Source organism: Kogia breviceps, chromosome X, assembly GCF_026419965.1.
Source record: "Kogia breviceps isolate mKogBre1 chromosome X, mKogBre1 haplotype 1, whole genome shotgun sequence".
NCBI classification, from domain to species: domain Eukaryota; kingdom Metazoa; phylum Chordata; class Mammalia; order Artiodactyla; family Physeteridae; genus Kogia; species Kogia breviceps.
Genome location: NC_081330.1, coordinates 958,979 through 971,802, shown reverse-complemented (window position 1 = coordinate 971,802; position 12,824 = coordinate 958,979). Strand labels below are relative to the sequence as shown.

The following is a 12,824-nucleotide window of genomic DNA, read 5'->3' as shown; positions in this document are numbered from 1 at the left end:
GGGCAAAAGGCTCCAGGGGCGCCCGCAGGGGAGCCTCTCTGCTCACCGCCTGAATCACATCTCAAGGACAACACCATCCGACTCCCCTCTGAACGCACCTCATTCCACAGGGGGCCACCAGTTTATTAAGACGCCATTTCGAAAGCGGGCCCTCTGACAGACAAACCGCAGGAGCTGCCACCCGCCACGCCAGGAAGTGCCATGGGGCTGGCAACCTCACTGCCCGGCCGGCCTGGCTCCCAGGCGCTCACCCCTTCCCGCGAGAGCAAGGCGGGAGGCAGCCAGGCACCGGGAGTGGCCACCACGTTCCGCCCAGCAGAACGAACCACACTGGAAACAGGCCTGGCCCGCAGAGCAGTGAGCCACTCTAGGACGCAGAGGTTCCGGAAGATGCCCCGGCCTGCCAGGCAGCTGCTACTAGACCTGGGGCCGCAGGCGCTTGGGACTCGGGCGGGTGTCAGCCAGCAGAGCAGCTTTAGGCAAAGGAGCCGGGTACCTGGGGCCCCCGGACGGAGCGCCAATGGGGCCGCAGTGCGGCCCCCCCCACCGGGCGTGGTCTGCTCACTGGTCACCGCCTTGGAGCCCTGACGTGCTGGGGCAGGAGTGCTCCTGGCGGGGCATGGGGTCCGGCCGCAGCGCTGTGCCGGCGCCTCCTCCTGGCCGGGTACACACAGCCTTGCTTAGTCTGGTCCTCGAGCTTGGCCGCTAGCTGGCCAGGGTCCTCCTGGGGATGCAGCCTTCCATCTCCAGCGCCTCGGGCCAGCCTTCGTACTTATTGGTGTGCTTACTGTTCTTCACGTGCTGCGGGTCGGCGGGGGCACGAAGGCACGGGCTCAGCCCTCAGGCACCAGGGCCAGACAGAACTCTGTCCCCCTGTGCTGGGCTCAACCAAGCGTGCAGCCTCGGGCACCCGCCACCTGTCTGTCCCACTGCCTCAGCGTTCTCATCTAAAGATGGCGGCAGCTGCCCTGGCCTGCCCCCTCGCACGTGCAGGGGGGTCACCTTCTTTGAACTCAGGTGGGCCAGGCACACGCTGGGGAGGGAAGGAGGGGGAGTGTGTCCCTGCCCTCACCCGGCCCTCGGGGAGCCCCTGGAAGCTGCGGGAAGAGCGAGGCCAGAGGGGGCGTTTCTTCTCTGGGGGCTGAGCTGCTCTTTCGGCAGCCGGAGCCTTCCAGAAACGGGCGGAACAGCCTGTTTGCCTTGTTCTGCTGTGGGAAGCAGGGTGTGCAGTGTGAAATGGGGTGCTGGGTTTTGGGGGGATGGGACAGGACTGAGCATCCTGGCATGCAGGATCTTAGTTCCCCGACCAGCGATTGAACCCATGCCCTTTGCAGTGGAAGCGCAGAGTCCCAACCACTGGACCGCCGGGGAAGCCCCAGGAGCATCTTAAAGACGTGTGGGCCACTGTGTGCGGGGGGGTGCTAGGAGTGAACAGAGGGGACCTCAGAGGATGCAGGCAGGAGGGGAGGGCAGACTGGCCTGCGCCGGGCAGTGGGGGTCCCAGGGCCTGTGCCCATACCTGCTCAAAGGGGCTCTTGTTCTGCACACCCTTGGCCCCTACGAACACCCAGCTGTCTCGGAAGGCCAGGTCCTTGACGTTCTTGCTGCCCAGGTCGCTGAAAAGCTTCCTGGTCTCTTCATTCATCCTGCCCCACAGAAGGAAGAGATATGAGCTGTGACCACAGAAGCGTGAGGCCTCGGCCAGCCTCGGCCATTACTTACTTGGTGGCTGGGTCATCGTAGGAAGCCACAAACACCAGGGTGCCTTCATGCAGCGGCCGGATAAACTTCAGTAGATCATTGACATCTGGGGGGACAGCTCCCATGGAGCAGCAGGCACCACTGAGCACCCCTCCCTCACCAACCCGTTCTCCAGATGAGGAAACTAAAGTAATGATCAGGCCAGGGACACACCCCGGCCAGGGCTGCTGAGTGAGTGCAGGGGCCAAATGGTATGAGAAGCCAGGGCCGAGGCCCTGACTGCACACCTGTCCTTCTCCCCGGCTTTTCTGAACCCCAGGAAGTGCTCAAGGCGCCCCAGCGAGTGAACAGAGGAGAGCAGCTTTCAGGGGGAGGTGCCCTCAGTCCGCCCCGTCAGAAGGCGGGGGCCGCGGCTTGACTCACCTCCCGCCCACATGTCGAAGGCGCGGGCCTTGATGAGCTCTCCGCTTACCCCTGCTCGGAGGGAAGGATGCGCGCTGCTGGAAGCTCTTCAGCCCCATGTTCACGCCGCTGCGCCCCTCGCTCCGACCCCGCTGGGGCCCACCTGAGGCTGGGGCGCTCCTGCCCAGCACTGGGCGCCCTCCCGGGGCTCCCCAGGAAGCAGTCTCCCACCACCCGGAAACATCCCGTTTTTCACTGCACCGCGCTCTCGTCCGTTGGGTCACCTCTTCTGTGGAGCCTTCAGCTCGCGAAGACCCTCTCCCAGGCCCCCCCGGGAATCCCTGGTGGCGGGGTGGAAGGAGGCGGCAGGTCCACGGCTCAGCTTTGCCTCTCTGCTCCGCGGGCAACTCACCGTTCACCAGGGCGACGTTCAGTCCCCGGCCCACGTTGTCCTTGGCACTGCTCATGAGCCTAGCAGGGGGACAGAGCCTTCCAGTGGCACGTCTACCCTGCTCGACCCCGGTCCTCGAGACCCAGCTCCCCTCCCCAGCCCCGCCCGCCCGAGGGGCTCACATCCTGTCCTCCAGGCAGATCTTGGGTCCAATGACGTTGGCGGCCCCGCTGACCATGCGGAAGGCCAGGTGCTCCTCGGGACACGGCTGAGGCAGGCCGCATTTGTACTTCCTGGCCCTCGGCTCTGGGTAGGGACAAGAGGGGTGACCCATGGGCCTGGCCCTGGGGGCACCTGAGATCTGAGAGGGGGAGGTGAGGACCAGCCCACAGGGAGGAATGAGTGACCACAGACCAGAGGACTGGCGAGGGGTTGGGAAGTGGCTCAGGCCAAGGAAGGGACACGTCCATGGACACTCTGTATCCCACTGGGGCTGGCCTCAGGGCAAGGTGACAGGGACCCCGGGGAGGCTCTTCGGCCACTGGTGGGAGGAGAGAAAGGAGGCAGGAGGGCTGGCCTGGGCTGTGGCCCCACCGGGAACAGAGGACAGGCGGGAAGGAAAGCTGCTGGGAGGGCAAAGTGCCCCGTGCAGAGGGCACGAGGAGGTTGGTCTCTATTACGAGGTGACCTGTGTCCCCAACAAAAGATGCTCTCAAGTCCCAACTCCCAGGACCTCAGAACGTGATCCTCTGTGGAAATAGGGTCATTGAAGTTATAATTCATTAAGAGGAGATCATCCTGGAATAGCGTGGGACCTAAATCTAATGACATGTGTTCTTATAGAACACAGACGAGAAGACACAGACACGGAGGAGAAGTCCCTGGGAAGATGGAGGCGGAGATGGGAGGGAGGCGGCCACGAGTCCAGGGACACCTGAGGCCACCAGAAGCTGGCAGAGGTGAGTAAGGGTCCTCCTTGGAGCCTCTGGAGGGAGTGTAGCCTTCCAACACCTAGATTTCAGACTTCTACCTTCCGGAACTGTGAGAGAATACACTTCTGTTGTTTAAGCCACCTGGTTTGTGCTATTTTGTTAGAGCAGCCCCAGGAAACTGATACAGATTCTGCCACCAAGAAGTGGGGTGCTGCCGTAATAAATCCCTAAAAATGCGGAAATGGCTTTGCAATTGGGTAATGGGTAGAGGCTGTAGAATTTTGAGGTGCATCTTAGGAAAGGCCTAGATTGACTTGAAGAGACTGTTGATAGAAATATGGACATTATAGGAGATTCTGGTGAGGGCTCAGAAAGGAGAGAGAAGAGCAGTGGAGAGAGCTCACATGGTCTGGGATAACGCACGTGTCATCGCGACCAGATGGTCGACAGAAATGTGAATGCTAAAAGTGCTTCTGGTGAGCTCTCAGACAGAAATGAGGAACATGCTATGGGACACTGGAGGAAAGGCCATCCTTGTCATCAAGTGGCAAAGAACTTGGCCAAATTGTTTTCTACTGTTTTGTGGAAGGTACAACTTGTAAATGCTGAACTTGGAGATTGAGCTGAGATTTCCAAGCAAAGTGTTGAGGGTTTCTCCTTGCTGCTCCCAGTAACATGTAAGGGAAGAGAGATAAATTGAGCATGTAATTGTTCAGTATGAAGGAACCAGAGTGTGAAGATCTAGAAGATTCTCAGGCTAATCATATTGCAAAAAATGAGAAAGCAGGCTCGGGAGAGAACACCAAGGGTGTGGCTGGACAACTGTTCGTGAAGAGCTGGGCCGTGTGACCTGTGGACCCACTCAAGCATGTCAGCGGAAGCCAGGAATGGAGAGAAGAGGTTATCCAGGAAAGATCTGGAGGACTCTCTTGTCTTACAGCTTAGACCCTCATGAATTGCACAGGAGATCAACAAAGTTTTTGAGAATTTTATACCAGTGGAAACACTGCCAGCCTGGACTGAAAGGGACAGAGAAAGGACAGAAGGGAGGAAAAGGATGATTCCAAGGGCAGAGCAATGGCTGCAAAGGCCAGAGTTGGCTCAGGCCCAGAGGGAGGGTAGGATCATCCCCTACGTTCCAGATCCCCCCCACCCCCACCAAAGGCCCAGGGATTCTTCTTATGTTTTGAAATCGAATGGATTTGCCCTGCTGGGTTTGGGACTTGCTTGAGACTGATGACCCCTTTATTCCTTCCAATTTCTCCCTTTTGGAACGGGAATGTCTATCCTATGCCTGTCCCCCTAGTGTATTCTGGAAGCAGGTAACTTGTTTTCTAGGCTCACAGCATGCAAGCAGCTCCAGTGGGCTGTGACGGCTAGTTTGCGGAGGGATAAGTGGAGAAGAGAAACCCCGGAGGGCTGGGGACAGGCACGGGTGTCACAGAAGTGGTAAGAGGGGTGGGCACAGGGGAGGAGCAGGGAGGTGACAGGAGCCTTACCTGCAGTCACTGAGTTCTCTGGGCCTGTGGGTACAGAGAGTTGTTTCTGTTAGTGTGGACCTTTCCCAGGGCCTGCAGCAGGGCAGCCTGCTCCTATACTGTGAAGTCAAGGTGGAGGGGCAGTCAGGTTCAGGGGCCCAGGGCTAAGCCAGGCTGACCTTGGCATGTACGTTCCTGCTCAAGTCTAAATGATGTTCAGATGCAGAGCTCTCTGCTCCAGGAAAAGAGCAGACTGGAATTGCAAAAAGTACTTAGGTGATGTGTCACCAGTAAGGAGGTGTCGAGTCCCCTCCGCATCTCAGAACCCAGCGGAAGGCCTGCGGGGAACCACTCGGGAGTCATCCCCAGTGTTCAGCAGAAGCCCTCCTGCCCCTCACGTGGGCCTCAGTGAACAGAGGATTCTAATTAGCGGGGACTGGCGTTTCCAGCCGAAGCAGCTGGGTGGTAGGGGGAAGGCTGTGCTGGATGCCAGGAGGCGGACTGAGGGCAGCTACAGGTGTCCTGCCAGGAAGAGACAGCAAACCCAGGCCACCGCCACCCCCACCCCAAGCCTCAGGCTGCAGGCCCAGGCGGCCGCACCGGGGACCTCGTAGCGGGGCGAGGGAGAGTCCCACACTCACTGGCGAAGAGTTGCTGGATGCGAGGAAAGCCACCGCCAGGCCCGCCGAGGAGGATGCTGGCTACGAGCCAGGTGAGGCCCACGGTGATGACCAGGGCCACGATGCGGAGGGGACCTAGAGGCATGACAGACACGGGCAAGGCCTCCTCAGGTGCCAGTGAGCTCCCGATCATGATCGGATCTCCCCAGGCACTTGGGAAGAAGCGAGTGGAGAACAGGAAGGTGGGGACTCCTGGCGGGTGAAGGAGGAAGCTGAGCTCCAACTCCAAGGCTCAGCTTGGCTCTCCCCGGCGGTGTGGAGGGGCCTCCTAACCTCCTGCTTCTGAGGCTACCAACGTCTTCGAGTCCCTGCCATCCTGCCTCCTTTCTCCTGTGACGGTGACGGAGGAGGTTCCTACGCCTTTAGAAGGCCAGGCAGTCCTCCCTTCCCCTGCTGCGAGCTGGGCGCCGAGCTCTCCACCCTGCTAGGCTTTCTTAGCGTAGCGGTCACTTTGTCTCCCTCTTTCCCCTCTATTTTCAACACCTCCCGTCCTCAGAAAATGCGGGAGGAAAGGCCTCCTTCGGAATCACATCCGCGGCCAGCGGCGGGGCTCTGCGCCCTCCCTTCCTCTCCCTGCCGGCTCCTCCAAAGTCCTGCGCGCCGGCTCCTTCCATAGACTTCCCTCCCTGCCGGCTCCTCCAAAGTCCTGCGCGCTGGCTCCTTCCATAGACTTCCCTCCCTGCCGGCTCCTCCAAAGTCCTGCGCGCCGGCTCCTTCCATAGACTTCCCTCCCTGTCTCGCAACCCGCTTCACTCTGCCCTTGCCTCCAATACCCCAGCAGGACGGCTTGTGGCCAAGGCCGCCTGGGACCTTCTTGATGCCAGCGCCCCGGGTTACCTGTTGGCCCTAATGCCCCTTGACCCCTCAGGTGGCCGCGCAGGCTGAAGCCCTCCCGCAGAAACCCTTCTCGGCTGGCTTCTGGGACAGCACCCTGGAAGCCCACCTGGATGCTCCTCACCCTTCTTGCTTAGATCGTCCTCCTTGACCCTCCCCTGAAAAGCTGGACTTTCCCCAGCTCCTGTCCCACAGTGTCCTCTCTGCCTTTACCCTACTCTCCGTCTCCTCTCCTGCCTCGACTCCACCTATAGGTGCCCTGCTCTGCTCCCAGCTTTGAACTAACCCTCACGAGCACTGACTATATTTTACCACTCCAGCCCTGACCGCTCTTGAGGCCCCACTCTCCCAGCCAGTTCCTCGTGGGTCAGCTTCCCCAGGATACATTCATAATGCTTCCGTTTTAGCAGGTATGAAGTCCACCCCCCAACCTATCCGTCCCCAAGCCCCCTTCATCTTAGCTGTCCAGGCGACAGCAGGTCTGGCACTGGGTTCACATCCAACCGCAGGGCCACTATGGTCAGCTTCTCATCTAAGACCACTGCCTCTCCCTGTCCACCCAGCCGTCGTGCTCCCTGGAGCTCTCTCCCACAACTTTTTCCAAACAGCGGCCAGTTATCCCATTTGGGAGAAATCTATTATAATCCTCATCTCACAGCTGAAAAGAGAGAGCTGGGAGCTGAAGTCCTCAGCGGTGAAAGGGTTTGCTCAAGGTCATAGAATGAGTGTTTCTGCAGAGTCCTCTGTTTCAAAAACCAAACCCAGGGACTTCCCTGGTGGTGCAGTGGTTAAGAATCCTCCTGCCAATGCAGGGGACACAGGTTCGAGCCCTGGTCCGGGGAGATCCCACATGCCGCGGAGCAACTAAGCCCGTGCGCCACAGCTACTGAGCCTGCGAGCCACAACTCCTGAGCCCACGTGCCACAACTCCTGAAGCCCGCGCGCCTAGAGCCCGTGCTCTGCAACAAGAGAAGCCACTCAATGAGAAGCCCGCGCACCGCAAGGAAGACCCAACGTAGCCAAAAATAAATAAATGTATTTAAAAAAACACCCCAAACCCCAAACCCAGTGGTCCCACCACCCCCGGCCCTTCCAGACAGACCTCTGGACACCTGGGCCTCCAGCCAAGTCTCCTTTCAAACTCTCTCCGGTTCACTGTGGAAGCCACCCACCTGCCAACCTCATGTCCACTTCTCCCGCTGGGGTGGGGCAGCCGTCAGGTGCAGCGTTTGTGGACCGTGCGCTCTGGGGGGCAACAAAGCAGAAGAGCAGGTTTGGGTGGGGGGTCAGGGATGATGAGCCCGTGCTGGGTCCCAGCTGTGGGGCGGGCGCGATCGGTGCACCGACTTGCTCGTCCAACTACCTGGCCAGGCTCCTCGGGAAGGCGGAGAGAAGCCCGGCTGGGATCGGAGGGGCCTCGGGAAACTGGAGGCTCCCGATCGTGCCCACGGAAGCCTCTGGGCCTGGGAAGTGTAAGTGGTTCTCCCGGACGCGGGCGCGGGAGGCCCCAGCTCAGGTCCCCCCCACCGGCCCCCCGGGCCTGGAGGTCGGCGACGCGAGCCAGGCCAGCCAGAGACTTGCCTGGCGGTGGGGGGATGCGAGCTCGGTCAGGGGCAACCCCGTCAGGCCGGCCGCCCCGCTCTGCTCGGCGAGGCGAGGCGAGGGAGCTCCGCGGCGCGGAGCGAGAGGCCCGGCAATGGCGGCCCAGGGCGGTAGCACGGCCCGCAGGCGCCACCCCCGCCATCGGTTGGGGCTGGGCGACCTGCCACCGGGTGGGAGGGGCCCGAGACGGCCCCGCCCCTGACGCACGCTCCGGCGGAGCCGGACTGCCAGGCCGCCAAGGGGGGGGCTCCCTACTCAGCTCCGCCCACGAGGTCTCCTCTGAGACTTCTTTCAGGCGGGAGAGCCCGGCGTTCCCAGGCTTTGAGGGCGGGGCTATGCTCGTGCCCTGCGCTCGGATTTCTGAAGTTTAGGAAGGGGCGGATGGATCTGGGGGGCGTAATTAGACATTGTTTCAAAGTTCAAATGTGTGCTTTTTTTGAAACCCGGAGGGACAGAAGCGTGTACGGGAAACAGCAGAATGCGAAGAGCCAGGGGCCGACAGGCTCAGCCTTCCGCGGCCTTACCCCTCGCCGTCTGCTTTCTAGAGGGCAGCGCGCTCGCACGCTGTCACCCCCTGCCTGCTCCCCCAGCCTCCTTCACAAAGGCGCCCCCGACACCGCCCAGGGCACCCCGATCACCTCCCGCGCTGGGAGAGCTGGGGCCACCTCTGTCGCCTGGACCCGTCTTTCTGGACGGCAGCGGCCCGGTGGCTTGAGAACCACGGAAACATCCGTGCCCTTTGACCCAATGACACCACTTTCGGGAAACCTTCCTAAGGAAAGAACCCAGAATACAGAGAAAGTTGATAGAGCCAGGCAGTGACAGAGCTCTGGTTAGCATCTAGGAGCTTCTACACTGGCGTTCACAACACTCCCTCGTTCTCCCTAACAAGATCAAGGTGATACGTTTCAGGCCCCTGTGCTGCTGTCATGGGTTGGTATTTGAGTTTTGTCATGGAATTTGGGACCAGAAATAGTACTGACCATTTGCCAAACTCTCACATATCTGTGAGTACCGAGCCCTGGGCACCGTGCCCTCCCTCGTGCTCTTCCCTGTAATGCTGGCAGCTGTGGTGCCCAGTAGACGAAGCTCTTGCCAGGCACAGGGCAGCAGCCAGACGGCTAGTTCTTAGAGGACAGTGTTTACATCTTGCTCAGAGCAGGCATCTTGGAAAGGCTGGTTTAATGAGCCCCCTGAGGGCCCAGAGGCACATTCACCAGCCCCAAGCCTTCTGTGCCTCAAGGGGCAGCTTTGTTTCTCCAGGAATGTTTTTCGATGGGGACCTGGAGAGCGTGAGACCCTCCTGTCATAGACCCTCGTGGCCCTGCCCCAGTGCGGGCACCGCGCGGGAGATGGCAGACAATGTAGTTCCCACGGCTGCAGCGCCGGTTCACCGCGTTTCCTTGGCTCCTTGTGTCCCTGCCTGAGTGTAGGCACCCAGAGCCCGCGTGCTCAGCTCATCCCTTGTCCCGTCAGTGTAGACGCGGAGCACGGAGCTGTCACCTGACGGCGCTCACGTGGGCCTGCGCGCTCACGCCCCTGTGCCGGCACCTCGCGCCTCTACCCCTGAGTAGGCACCCAGAGCTGAGGTGACGGGCGACTGTCCTATCGCGGGACCTCTTGCCTATACCCTAGATTAGGCGATCGGATCTCCGGTGACAGTTGAATGCCCTCACCTGAGGCCACCTCTGCCACAGTGTAGGAATCCGGAGCCGAGGTGACAGTTAAATGACCTCCACGGCCCCTCACTCTCGGTTCCAGTGTAGCTACCAAGATTTGTGCTTGTAGTCGACTCACCTCACCTGGGCCCTCACGTCTCTGCGGTGCGGAGCTGTACGGAGGTGACGCGGCATGTGGGTGCCCCCTGCTGGGCCCCGTGTCTCTGCCCCAGGGTGGCTGCCGTCACTGAAGTGCTGCTTGTGCGCCCTCACCCGCCCCCCATGCCTTTACCTGAGGCTGGGCCTCTAAGCCTCGCCCTGGTCCAGGCACCCGACAGTTAAATGTGAGTTGAATGTCGAAACCTGGGCCCAACGCCTCTCGCCCAGCGTAGGTGCCCAGAGCTAAGGGGACTATTGGCTGTCCTCGCCTGGGCCCTCCTGCTCTGCCTCACTGTAGAGATTCGGTGCCAGTTAAAAGCCCTCAGCGCCAATGTTGCCACCCAGAGCTTAGATGACAGGGACCTCTTCTCACCGGTCCGTTGCGTCTGTTCCCCATCCTAGGGCCCCAGAGCTGTGACATTTGTCTCAATTCAGCGAGGCCCTAAGGACTATGTCAGAGATGAGGTGACCAGTGACTGTCCTCATGGGGTCCCTCATGCTTGTGGCTCCAGAATGGAGGTGACAGCTGAACGTCCTTACCCGGGACCTCATGCTTCTTCCTCAGTTCAGGCTCCTAGAGCTGAGATCACAGCTACTGTCCCTCTCAGGTCTCTCATCTCTGTCACTCACAGGCACCCGGTGTCAGGTGGTAGCGGGGCATCCTCAGCAGAGCCCTCTCATCACTGCCACAGGGTGGCACCCGGATGGGAGGTGTCCCTTGATTGTCCTGGCCTGGGCCCTCTGTCATGGTGGGGACACTCAGACAGATGCGGAGGGTCCCCACCCCTCCCTCCCTTCTCACAGGCGGTTATCACATTTTGGGGGCCCAGGAGGAGCTGGGTCCCTCCTCCACTTCAGGCTCCTGCCCCTACATGGATCTTCTGTGCTGCTAAGAGTCTCCCTCAGTGACGCCATGCCAGAAGTTTCCCCAAGAGGCCTGGGTCCTGGGAGGACTATCCCCAGCACACAGCTCTACTGGGTCCCCCAAAAGTCTGCAGGCGTTTGTGGGGCTCTGTGAGGGGGCTCTGAGCACCAAGACCCCAGCGGGGTCAGGAAGGGCCCCCCCGCACCTCCGTTTATGCGGTTTTTATCCCGAAGGTTTGAGGTCATCCTCAGGCCCGGATTTTGAGGGTTTGAGGTCCCAGGACGGGGCCGGGGACTCGGCTGTCCCTTCCCCGGGAGCGGCACGGCGCCCCCTGGCGGCAAGCAGAAGACCCGCCTGCGGCTCTGAGGACCCGCTCCATCGCATTCCGGGCCACCATCTCGGGGTCCGGCGCTCTGGTGCCATTCTGGGCCTTTTGCAAAACCTCATCTGCCCCTCACGGGCACGTGGCCGCAGCACAGAGAGTCAAGGGCAGGACCCTCTGTAGCCAAAGCGTTACAGGGAGGCGCGGACTTACGGACCCTTCTCCAGGCCACAGGCATCGGGAGGACCAAGGCCACTGCCCCCCGGCCCCCAGGCTGAAGCCTGGCCTCTAGTCCTGTCCACGTGGGGCCTTCTCAGCTGCTCTGCGTGGACCTGGGCCAGGAGGCACTGCGGGATCCGGATTCCAGCCACCCGGTCCCAGAAAGCCCCTCCCTTCCCCGTTCACCTAGGTCTACATGAACTCTGTGGTCTCCCTGCTGCACAAGCTGGAAGCGGCGCGTCCTCTGGTTCCAGGAGGGGTCGGGGAGAGCGGGGATGGCACCTGAGGGTGCAGCCGGTGTGCAGGGTGTGACTCACCACCCTAGCTTCTGGGACAGGAGGCGGCCAGCCCCCACTCGAGCTCCTTCCCGTCTACTTACTGCTCCTGCAGAGTCCTGGGTGGGAGCCTCAGCTCTGCCCCCAGCCCCGGGGGCCGTGCGGCGGTTAAGGAGAGCTGGTTGTCAGCGTCAGGCTGAGGAGAGGCCTCCGTGATGGGAGCGAAAAGCCCTGGACAGTTGCCTTCAACAATGGGGGTGGGGACAGACGGGCCAGAGGCCCAGCTGAAGGGAGGAGCCACCGCCAGGTTCTTGCCAATGGCCTGAGGGGCTGGCCCCGCTGCGGGGGAGCCCTGAGCCCTGCCAGCTGTGAGGCCCTGGGGCGTGGAGTCTGCCTGCCTGGGGCACGCATCGGGCTGCTGGCTCGTTCGCTCCCTCCGTTAGGACGAACCAGCATCTGAGTCTTTTGTCTGTTCGTTTGGCTGGGGTCAGCTGCACCTACCAGAACCCAGGCTGAGGGCAGGGACTCCGCAGCCTGCTGCCACCCTCCCCGGTGCTCAGTGAAGAGCTGAGCCAGGGGGAGGGGAGGACAGACGCCCAGGGAGTGTGCTTATTCAGAAGTGGGGTGTGTGCAGACGTCATCAGGTTAAGGTGAGGTCATCCTGGAGGAGACTGGACCCCCAATTTAGTATGACTGGTGTTCTTGGAAAGCGAAAACAGAGCGAGACAGACACACAGAGAGACTGGAGTGACGGGTCCACATGGCTAGCTGAGCCCCTGGAGGGTGCTGGCCCTGGAGCTCAGCCTTCCAGCCTCCGGCACTAGGAGAGGATACCTTTCTGTTGCCTTAAGCTCCCCTGCGTGTGGCACTTCGTTACGGGGCCCCAGGAAACACAGGCAAGGGAGGCTGGTGAGGCCAGCTGGGCAGTTCGCGGTGCCCAGGGTGCGCCCTGGACTTGCCCCGCCCCCTTGGCGTCTGTTCCCAAATTCCTTATAGCCCCTCCTTCCTAAATACTCGTCGCCTCAGTGGGCCGGCAGCGCCCCCTGAGTGCCCTGGCTGGGGCAGGGGCACTGCCTGGGGGAGGGAAGGGGAAATGAACGTGACCTGTTCTTGTGCCCAAGGTGGTCTCGTGACAAAGTTCCAGGGCGCGAGGCAGAGAGGAGGGGAAGGCCGGGCTTGGTCAGGACTGAAGGATACCCACGTCCCCGCCCGAGCCAGCAGTGGAGGCAAGTGGGTGGCGGCGAGAGGCGAGGGCTGCGGCCCGTGGCCACAGGTGGCAGGAAGGAAACAGCCAGGGGACAGGCAG

At 61.2% G+C, this 12,824-nt stretch overlaps 1 protein-coding gene across 2 annotated transcripts; it reads right to left on the bottom strand.

Annotated features, from left to right (window-relative positions):
- Window positions 1–102: 102 nt before the first annotated feature.
- On the bottom strand, window positions 103–8,295 carry FAM3A (FAM3 metabolism regulating signaling molecule A). 2 transcript variants are annotated; one of them, XM_059049861.2, is made up of 10 exons: window positions 7,782–8,295; window positions 7,591–7,663; window positions 5,546–5,659; window positions 4,926–4,949; window positions 2,677–2,800; window positions 2,516–2,574; window positions 2,125–2,175; window positions 1,723–1,807; window positions 1,520–1,646; window positions 103–801 (listed from the first exon to the last, which is right to left on the bottom strand). In XM_059049861.2, the coding sequence occupies exons 1-10, from the start codon at window positions 8,160–8,162 to the stop codon at window positions 706–708; spliced, it is 1,134 nt and encodes a 377-aa protein (XP_058905844.1). In that variant the 5' UTR covers window positions 8,163–8,295; the 3' UTR covers window positions 103–705. The 2 variants fall into 2 exon arrangements, with proteins under 2 accessions (XP_058905844.1, XP_066878964.1); XM_067022863.1 differs by having other exon boundaries at window positions 8,000–8,208.
- Between the last annotated feature and the right edge of the window lie 4,529 nt (window positions 8,296–12,824).

Excerpts from the sequence above, each read along its gene's own strand:
- FAM3A (XM_059049861.2), bottom strand. The coding sequence starts at position 8,162 with ATGGCGGGGGTGGCGCCTGCGGGCCGTGCTACCGCCCTGGGCCGCCAT. Across the intron at positions 2,575-2,676 it reads ATCTGCCTGGAGGACAGGAT|GCTCATGAGCAGTGCCAAGG; the intron begins GTGAGCCCCTCG and ends TCCCCCTGCTAG. Across the intron at positions 1,808-2,124 it reads CTTCGACATGTGGGCGGGAG|ATGTCAATGATCTACTGAAG; the intron begins GTGAGTCAAGCC and ends CTGTCCCCCCAG.